The sequence below is a fragment of the Rhinopithecus bieti genome, unplaced genomic scaffold (assembly GCF_001698545.2).
Source record: "Rhinopithecus bieti isolate Rb0 unplaced genomic scaffold, ASM169854v2 scaffold_16234, whole genome shotgun sequence".
NCBI lineage: Eukaryota > Metazoa > Chordata > Mammalia > Primates > Cercopithecidae > Rhinopithecus > Rhinopithecus bieti.
In genome coordinates this window covers 1,194,193-1,204,342 of record NW_016808946.1, presented here as the reverse complement: position 1 = coordinate 1,204,342, position 10,150 = coordinate 1,194,193, and the positions used below count along the sequence as shown (strand labels likewise).

Below are 10,150 nucleotides of genomic sequence, written 5' to 3'. Positions count from 1 at the left end.
CGCTCCTGCGGGGCGGGGGGCGCGCGGGGCGGGCGGCCGGGGTCCCGCGAGACGCTAACCCCGTGTTTCTTGTCTCCCGGTCTTCCCCTGGTGGCGTTCCGCGAAGAGTTTGGGACCAAGGAGAAGAGAATGGATCTTGGAACAGGTACCGGCCGGTGGGAACGCAGGGGCGGCTCTTTCACTTTTCTTTCGCTTCTTTTACGGAAGTTCTTATTTTTAGCCCAATGAGGTGGCGGCGGGGCCGGGTGGGGGCCGGGAGGGTCGGGGCGGCTGCCTACCGGCGTCCCGGCCTCGGGATCGGCGACTTCTGAGGCTGTTGTTGTTGTTATTTGCCACTTGCTTAGAGGCTGTGACTAATGTGATGCTTGTCATTATGAAAGAACCGAGAGGAGCAGGAGCTGGGGGGCACCCAGAGAGAGGATTTAGGGGGTTTTTGTGGGGTTTTTGTTCTCCGTGTTTTTTGTATGGCTTCGTGTTTTTTTCTGTGTGTGTGCTTTTTTTTTTTTTTTTTTTTTTGTTCTCTGCAAAGATCTTTGTGTGTCTGGCTGTGGGGTGTGTGTTTTTATTTTTTTAGTGGGGGGTGGTTTAGTTTTTGAAAGCAGCGTCCTGTTGGGAAAGGTGGTTAGTCTGGTTTCGGGGCGACTGTCTCAAGGTAAAGGAATTTAATTTATTTGGGACAAGGCTGTGTCGGATGATCAAGCTGCTTATTATGGCTAATGAGTATTTTTCACCTGAGAATCTGTGGGATGAGGTGGCTGTTATCAGTTCAAAGTGAGGGGCCCTGGACTGTCTCCCACCCACCTCTTTAGCCCCCACCCTGGGGGGTGGTGATGGACCAGAAGGACTACTCAGCATAGGCATCTAGGTTTGGGGGGCCTCCTGTGGGACAAGGTCGGGGGTTCCAGAAGGCCTGGTGCTCGCCTGGGGCAATTTATCCTGAGATTTTGGTGTTTTCTTGGTTTTAATCTAATTCTTTCCAGTGTTTTTGCCTTCAGCTCTTGTGGGCTTCCCATGGGCCCTGGCTATTGAAACCAAATTTTGACCAGGACCCTTACATGCTAGGCTTACAAAAGCAGCTGTCTTCTTAAATGTTTTAAAAGAAACAAACAGCCTGATCGTTCATTGAGACTGATCTCTGAACTCTCCTGGTTCATTGATGGGATAGGTGATACTGGTGGCTGTTAGCGTTGTTGTTTATAATAGGCCCAAGTTCACAGCATAGGCCCTTGGGACCCATGAGCTGATATCTAACCTTCTAAGGTCAAAGGGGAGTGGGCACAGAGACAGGAGGCAGCCCTGAGGGGCCGAGGATGGGTGGCACGGTGGCTGGTGAAGAAGGGCCTGTGTTTGTTGGGGGGGGGGGGGCGGTGTCATTTGCAGAGTTTGAGGATTGTGTGACACCAGGTGTGATCTTGGCTGGTCTGATATGGAGGGCCTCGGGACCTCTGTGCCCAGGAAGGGTGTGACACCCCCTGCTGGGCAAAGTGGTAAAGGTGTCTAAGGCCATGGCTGCCACCCTGCCCCTCCCTGCCCTCCACTCCCACAGAGAACCTGCCCACCCCCACCTCCAATCGGTGTCTCATTACCTCCCTCTCAGGCCCCACCCCCTTTCTTCAGAAATAGGGCTCCACCCATCCCAGCCAAGAAGCAGACCTCCGAGAAGGGCCTGGTGGCAAGGCACCACCCCCTACCTGGGGCAGGCGAGCCTCTGCTTGTGGGCCAGCACAAGGGACCCAGGCATTACAGAGCTGGAAGGCAGGCCCTCTGGTCGGTCTCCTCCTAACCTGAGTGCCAGCTGGAGCCAGTGTCCATCCTCCTGCCATCCACCAACAAGTCCCTCCAAGTCAGTCATGGGGACAGTACTCCAAAGCCCTTCTCTAGGGTGTCCTGACTGGAGCGAGGGCCTCCCAGCCCTGGTAGGAGGCAGGTGGCAGAGCCTCTGGTGGTGTCTCTCCTGGGGCTTAGGGAGACTGACTTCTCCCAGGACTCCAGGGACAGGTTCTGGAAACTTTTCTAGAAGCTAGAAGGGCCCTGAGGTCAGCTGGTTCCTCCTGTAGCTGGAGTAGAGCACTCCCAGTGGGACTCAGGCCTGGACTCTGGCCAGAGGGGAGGCCCAGGGTGGCAGAGTTCTGACTGTTTCCTGGAGGAGTCATCTGGTGATACCACCTCAGTCTCTTCTTTGAACTTGGAAGTTTCACTTATAATCTCAGAACTTCAGAAGAAAAGCACTCTTCCCCCCCTTCATCAAAAAAGGGAAGCAGATGAGGATGCTGAGATCCCCTCTGAGCTGGTCCCTGGGCTGACTCCATGCTCATCTTCAGGAGCAGGGAACAGCTCCCTCAACTTCACAGTGCACTCGGGACACAGCCGGGGCCTCATCTCTGTCCAGGGCTTGTGGCTGGTGAAGTGAGTGTCCCTTCCTCTGAGGGCAGCATGGGCAGCTTCAGCCGACGGCCTCTCTGACACAGTCCATGGCCAGGGGCGCAGGCCCTGAAGGGCTGCTGGCATCATGGACCCACTAAACCTCTGATCATAGGTTAACATCCCCTACGGCCCCGGACACATCTCGGTCCTGAAGGCCTTCAGCCATAAGGAAGTCAGTGGTGGGAGAGCCAAGCCTTCTCAGGAGGAGACAACAGGACCTCAGGACCCTCAGGGACCATGTGGACCCCCTTTCCCCCACCATAGTTCAGCCAAGGGCTGGATCAATCTGGACGTCTTTAGCAATAAAAAATGCCGATGTCGTCCTAATTCACCAGGCCCCGAGATGACAGCAAATTTACATTTTTTAATTAAACTAGCAGCCAGTTTTTATGAGAGGGGGTTGGGTTATGCAAATCAAATGGTTGTGTACGGAAGATTAGGAGAGTTTGGGAATAAATTCCACAAATGCTAATAAAAAAAAAAGGAAAGAGAGGGAGGGAGAGAGGGGAGAGAGAAAGAGAAGAGGACATAGTTCCATTAGGCCCTTTTAGAGTGATTTCCCTGGGGGAGGGAGCTGGGAGGGGGGAGGGGAGAAGGGAGGAAGCTTTCAGACACAGGTATATCCATCCTGCAGTTGGGAAGCTCCCAGGGTTAGTCCCCACCAGGCTGATTCCCAGGCCCTGAGCACAACCAGAAGCCAGGGTGAAAATGGCGGTGAAACATGGGTGGAGCTCTGAGCAGGCTCTTGCCCTTGACTTGTGGGGATCTGGTGATAGTTGCCCCTTCTCTTCTTGAGACGAAGGGGTGGGGCTGTCCAAGGCGCAGAGAAGCCAAGATAAGCTCTACAAGGTCAAGGGCCAAAGAGGCAAGAGGGCAAGTTTATAGGGATGGCCACAGACTGCAGGGGGAGCCAGTGAGGGACAGCGCTGTCCATGTGATGCTGTGGCTGCAGCCTTGCTGTCAAGGCGGGTCAGTGGGAGGAAGCCTGGACTACTTCTTTCTCCTTCTGGGGCTCCACGCCAGAACCCCCTTGTGTTGCCAGCAGACCCCCCATTGCAGATGACCCAGGCCTCAGCTGTTGGGAGGCCAGGAAGCGTGGGATCAGAAGCTGGGCCAGGCTGGCTCATTTTCCTGATTCTCAGAGTGGAATTTCTCAGTAGCCCCATGCTTTGAGAGCATACTGTCTTGAGGTAGGCCAGAGACTTCTTCTAGATGGTGTCTGAGCCCAGAGAGCAAAGAACTTGGCATCCCCAACCCAGCACCCGTGTGTGCTGCTCAGGCCCCTACCCTGAATGTCAGCCGCCTTCAGATCAGACCTTCCATGAGCCGCCAGGTCAAGGCCAGAGCCTCGCCAAGTGTGGAGGCTTCTAGGAACCTCACTAGCTCTGGTTACACCTTCGACCTGCTAGGCACCGGGGATTGAGAAGGATCCTGTGCTGTTCTGGAGGAGGAGATTCCAAGCCGGGTTTAGGGCAGAGCAGATTGCTCTCAATTTCCTTCCTCCAGCCTTTTCTTGGCCAGATACACCCACTCAACCAGTCTGAGCTGGGGCCAGCCCCTGTCAGGTTGGGCATGGGTTTTGCCAGTCTGCTGCAGAGGGTAGGTGCTCTGGGGCCATCTTGGCAGAAAGGAGCTGTCAGAGCCCGGGACAGAATGGGCCGTCTCAGAAGTCATGGGTTTCCTGGTACCATTCGAACAGAGGTTTGTGCTGTGCACCGGTTAGTGACATTTGGAGGGACTTGAGCATCAGATGACCTTTCAGATCTCCGACTGTCTGACTCCCAACTTGATTTTGTTCAGTGGGGCAGTCCTGGCGGGCGGGAGTAGGGGGTAAGTGGATGAGGTGAGGAGCACGTTATTTGGACCTTTTCTTTGGTAGAAAGCATTGGAGACAGGCAGCTCTGGGCTGTGAAGTGGCCCTTTGAACCAGCCCTGGTTCTAGTTGCAAGACATCAGAGGAAACTGAGGTAAAAAGGCCTAGCATAGCCTTTCCTCCCCAACAGGAGGCAGAGGCAGAGGGGCAGGTCCGAAAGGCTCCCTGGAGAGACCCCACCCCGGGCCCTTTTTCCCTGGTAGGGACCAGCGAGGAGAACCCATTCACCGTCCTCTCCAAGAAAGGCACTGAGTGTGGGTGTTACTCAGACCTCTCTACCGGCCTTGTCGGTACTACTGGTGTTCTCCCAGCCCCCACAGCCCGGGAATCTGGCTGGGCTGCAGCTTGAGTTTTATGATGGAAAATAAAATAAATGCAGGCACCTTTGGAGGGCTGAGCCATGCGGCGGCATCTCCTCGTGAAAGTGGCTGCCCTGGCTCAAGGCCGTGCCCGCTGCCTGAGCAGGGGATTGGGTGAGGCTTGGAAAGGCTTTTGGCCCCAACCTCTCTTCTTCCTGGGTCCTGCCCTGTCAGTGGTGGTGCAGCCTCAGCCTCCATCAGCCTCCTCTAGAACGGCTGGCCCAACACTCTTTCAGGGCTCAGGCCATTTCTCCACCGGACCCAACCCCCATGCCCCCAGGCCCCAAGGCTCACCTTTTAACACGGCCTTCCCTGAGCTGGTTTTTAAACCCTGACCACCCTGGCCGCTGCTACCACCTCTTCCTCCTTTTCCTCCTCCTCCTCCTCCTCTTCAGAGGGGGAAGGAAGTTGCACTGTAGTAATTACTGCCTGTGGGTCCCCACGGCAAGCAGCAGCTGTTCTGGGGTAGCTGGGCCAGGGTACAATGAGTAGAGAGAAGCTGGGAGTGGGAGGAGGGTGGACGGCCCCAGTGTGCAAAGGACGAGGGGCAGTCTCACCGGGACCACCTGTGCAGTGCAGCAGCTTGGTGGTCTAGCACACACCCCTCTGGCTGCCTGGCCACAGAACAGCACCCTGACACCCTCGACTCAGCAAGATATATGGTCTCCTGTTGGGGGAGAGACCCATGTGGGAGGCGAGGCCTGAAACCCAGGAAGCATGGGAGGCTCTTCTGCAGCAAGAGAGACGGAAATGAGGACTGCCTGGGCCCCTGTGTTGGCAGCGTCTGCCTAGTGGAGGGAGAGGAGCGGTCTGCTGTCCCACCAGGCCAAGGAGCCAGGGGCCAGGACCCAGGGAGTTTTGTGAAAGAATGGCCTTAAGGGACCTCCCTCCGCCACCACGCTTTCTAGACTCCTAGCCAGACCCTTCTCTCTGTGCCTGGTCCTCCCTCCCCGTCCAAGAGCAGAACTCTTGCTTCCCATTGTGCAAACACGTTTTTCTGTCTTTTTCATCCAGGCCACCCAGCTCCCTAAAGTTGGGCCCTCCCTGCTACCTTTCTTGCCCCGTGCAACCTTTCCAGCCTCACACTCCCTTGGCCCTGGAAAAAGAGAGAAGCTGCTGGGTGTGGGCCTGCTGCTCTGAGCCTCTGGGTACACCTGTGACATTGCTGTGCCAGGACCCAGCACTCTGACTCATGTGCCCTGATCCCCAGGAGATCGGGCAGAGCCCTTGTTTTCCTCTGCCACGGCTGCTCCTAACGGTGACCATTAGTTGGTAGCTGGTGTATCGCAACCTCCTCGCGACCAGGCCGCGTACCCCAGGCCTGGTACAGGCCGGGGCTCACGCCTTCCCGCTGTAAGTGCTGGTGGAACTGATTGATTGATGTGCCTCTTCCCCAAGTGCCTCCCTGGCCTCTTAGTGGGGGCAGAAGGAGGAAGGCAGGAAATGTTGGCTGATTCCCTTGGGACCTGGGTTTTAGCTCCTTGAGAGCTTTCTAGAGCCTGGTTTACAGGAAGGAGCGAGGCTGGGATTTGGGATGATGTGAAAGGGGCAGGGGAGTGCTAAGGATAAAGAAGGGAGTGGGATGGTTGAATGGCACCCACAATAACTCCTAACCATGGCCATGGCCTGGGACTGGGAGGTCAGTCTGCTGCCTAGTGGGGACAGGAGGGCTGCAGCCAGAGGGTGATCCAGGCCCTTCTCCACTTCTTCCCTTGCCCTCTCCCTCTCCCCTTTGTCTGCTCCTGAGCAGATCTCACCACTGCATGTCTACCATCTCTCATTCTCTTCCCCGCTTCCGGGATCCCTCCAGCTAGACAGACCCAGGGCAGGGAGTGAGACCAGAAAGACAGGGATACACCCATACTGAGGGCCAGCCAGGCGCCAGGGCTTCAGGCCTCTGCCCCGGGTGTGGTATATGGGCCACTCCTGGCCAGGGCATCTGCTCTTAGAATGTCCCAAAGGCCTGACTCTGGGGTCTCCTCTGGCCCTTCTGGGCCCTGCCAGTGCTGTCATCACTCACCTGCTGAGAGATTTCCTAAAGCCAAGAGGGCCCTCTCTTGATGCCACCTGGCTGAGGCTGGGGCGCTGCCTGGCTTTGGAGGAGAAGGTGGGGGCTGGGAAACGGACACATTTTGTGTTTCCAGAGACCAGGTGTTCCCAAAGTTCGCCTGGCCTTTTCTTATGGGGCTCTTTCGGTGAACTAAGGGGGCCTTGGGAGAGACTGTGCTGTGTGAGAATGGGGGGACTGGAGGAGCCGGGCAGAGCTTTAGGTGGGGGGACCTTAGTGCAGCGGGAGAGCAGGAGGACTCCTGGAGGCCAGCTGGGAGAGACTCCTGGAAGTTTTGTCACTGGGAAGTGCCTCTTCCCCACAGCTGTTATCCTCACCGCCCTCTAGCCCAGTGCCTCCCTCTCTGTCACCCCTTCAGCCTGGGAACCCAAGGCCGCAGGAAGCCAGGGGCTGCCTCACAGAAGGATGACCTGGCTCTCCACTGCCCGGCAGGGGGCGCCCCACAGCATCTGCCCCCCTCCTTTTAGGTGTGGGACAGTGTGGTCAGGACCTGGTCCAGGCCTTCTGGCCACGGGTGGGGCAGGGGCAGCCTAGCATCCCCACCCCCAGAGGTTCCTTAGCTGAGTTTGTTTGCCAGGGTGACCTGTTTAATCATCTCATTTTCTGGTGGCCGTTTATTCCTCGTTTCCACGGTTACGGCCCCATTAAGGGGAGAGGCAATAAGGCGGTGAGTCAAACAGGTAATAAAAACATGCGGAGCCCCTGTGCACCAAGAGAGGGTGGCAGGGAGGGGCGCAGTGAGCTGAGACGGCCTGGGGGGCAGCCCAGGTGACACCCTACCCGCCTCGTCCTCCAGAGGCCCGAGTGCCCCCAAGACCCAGTCCTCAGCTTACCCGTCCCCAGCCCTTGGTCCCTTGGGCAACAGGCTGTCCCGGATGAGACAGGAAGGAGAAAGGTGAGAGGGAGCGTGATACAAGCACCCCAGGGCTGCCTCACAGTTGGTGTGTGACCTGTTTCCAGGCCCCACCTCGTGCTCCCTTGGCAGGGGCAGGGGATGATTTCTGACATTGGTTTGAGCTCTAGAATTTTTTTTCTGCCAACTTTATCAGAAAGCATATTTGTGGTGAGTGCTGCTAACAGGGCCAGTCCGGTGAGTAAATATTCCTGGTGTGGACGGCCCTGTGACCTTGAGAGGGAAGAGTACAGTGGTGCGGCCAAGGGCATGTAAGGAGAGGAGAGGACGGCCAGGCAGCCATGGGCCCCTGTGCTGGGTGGGGAGCCCTTCCTGGGAAGGGGTCAGGTGGGGGCCACGGGGTCAGGTTGGCCCCAGTAGCCTCTTCCTAGCAGCATGGTCTGCCTCAGGCCCCAGTGACACCAGCTGGAGCTGGGTCGTGTGACTTGCTGGCTGGGGGACAGGCCGGCAGCTGCCCCTGTGGGCTCCCTTCCTCTAGTAGATGGAAGCTGAAATGAAAGTCAGCCTCTTTCCAGCCCCTCTGAGTCCAGGGGCACATGCCTCCCTCCCAGTGTCCCCTCCCTGTCCTTCCCAGGAGCTTCCTGGGTATCCCCAGCCCCTCTGCCCTGCCCCCGAGGTTTTTGAATAAGCAGAGGCAGAGCAGACAGAGGGAGGCTGGGGTCTTCCTGTTGCTAGGAAGGGTGGGGCTCACACAGGCGTAGCAATGCCAGGCCATGCGGGGCCAGCTTCGTGCCCGGGGGCTGAGGATCAGTGGCTCAGAGAGAAAACAGTCGAGGCCACTCTGAGGGCTCCCATGTTGGGGAGGAGCCCCCCTTCTCTCCAATGCCATGCTCCCTGACAGACTCACCGAGGTCTGTGTCTCTGATTATTAATTTCAAAGTTGATTTCTGATGAGAGAGAGAGGGAAGAAGGTGTGGGAAATGGGGGAACCCTTTGGCTGGGAAATGCGTCTTGGGAATGGGCCTAGATGAGTGAATATTCTGATCAAACAATTAAAAATAGAGCATGCGGCCGGGCGCAGTGGCTCAAGCCTGTAATCCCAGCACTTTGGGAGGCCGAGACGGGCGGATCACGAGGTCAGGAGATCGAGACCATCCTGGCTAACACGGTGAAACCCCGTCTCTACTAAAAAATACAAAAAACTAGCCGGGCGAGGTGGCGGGCGCCTGTAGTCCCAGCTACTCGGGAGGCTGAGGCAGGAGAATGGCGTGAACCTGGGAGGCAGAGCTTGCAGTGAGCTGAGGTCCGGCCACTGCACTCCAGCCTGGGTGACAGAGCGAGACTCCGTCTCAAAAAAAAAAAAAAAAAATTGAGCATACTCCCGAGGCCCCAGCTGCCGAGGTTTTCCAGCAACTGTCACCAGCGGGTTCACGGGGCAGGTGGCACTGGAAAGGAGTTTGTCCACAAACAACAAATATCAGAGATGACAGGGTGCCCCCCACTTCCCTCCCAGTTCTCCCCAGACTCCCCTCTAGGGCCTGTGCAGCTTCAGGGCCGCCCTTCTCCCCTGCGGGGCCCGGCCGCAGCGGTGAAGTCATCGCCAGATGCCTTGGTAATTGCTTTAAGAATCTAACTTAAAATAAGATGAAAACTTATATTCCTGGGTAAGGAGTAATTTCCCATGTAATAGTAAATTAATGAAAGGATTATACCAGGGGGCCTGGCGGGGAGGCCGTGCTCATCTGATAAATGCAAGAGTTTCAGGCAGGACAACTCCATTCCAGGAGCCTCCCGACCTTTCGGCCAGGTCCCATGTTGGGGGTTCCTTTTGGGCTCCCCCATGGGTAGCTGAGTTGGGAAGACACATTCCATGTGTGCTCAGCGTCCCTCTCAATGACAGGAATCAGCTTTTCAAAACCTACAGATGGGAAAGGCTCAGGTTTGGCCTCCACAGGCGTGAGAGGCCCTGTGTCATCAGTTCACCCGGGAAAGAGAGGATTTCTGACACCCGACAGCGTGAGACCCAAGGAGCAGATGCGAGTTAGACCCCGGGCAGAGTTCCCAGCTCTCAGACCGTGTGGTCAGCATCGTGGTGTCTCGAAATAGGATGACCGACCACCCCAGTTTGCCCAGAACTGCAAAGACCCATGTGTATGAACCCCCCCAGTCCTGGGCAAACTGGGAGGGTTAGTCAGCCCTGTTTGGAGGCAGGAGGATGGGCTACTTGACATGGTCCCACCTTCAGGGTCCTGGAGAGCCCAGGCACCTCCTGAATGGACTACGTCTCTGTCCAGGAGGGGGACTTGCGGCTGGCTCCACTTAAACACCCTCGCGCTACCAAAACTTGTTCCCAGGCTGCTGCGTTCCGCTAGGCGCATGTGCTGGGGTGGGCATGCTCGTGCCCCCCGCCCCCTCCATGGCATGGCAGGGCACTGCTTGGAAGCTTGACCTGGCCTAGAAAAGCACTTGCAGCTGCGATCCCACCGCTTTAACACTGAGCCTTCTCCCCCGACATATCACAGTCCAGGCAGGGCTTCTGAAGAGGATGCAGACAAGGCAGCCCCACCCCCCAG

At 57.0% G+C, this 10,150-nt stretch overlaps 1 protein-coding gene across 2 annotated transcripts in view; it reads left to right on the top strand.

The window, feature by feature from the left end:
* The window catches only part of CASZ1 (castor zinc finger 1), a 157,233-nt gene that overhangs the window by 103,918 nt on the left and 43,165 nt on the right, over positions 1-10,150 (top strand). Inside the window, exon 4 of one of the 2 annotated variants that reach the window (XM_017887994.1) lies at positions 107-145. In XM_017887994.1, coding sequence (XP_017743483.1) covers positions 130-145 — 16 coding nt within the window. In that variant the 5' untranslated portion in view covers positions 107-129. Of the gene's footprint in view, positions 1-9; positions 146-10,150 lie in introns of those variants that run through there. The other variant, XM_017887995.1, reaches the window with a different exon arrangement.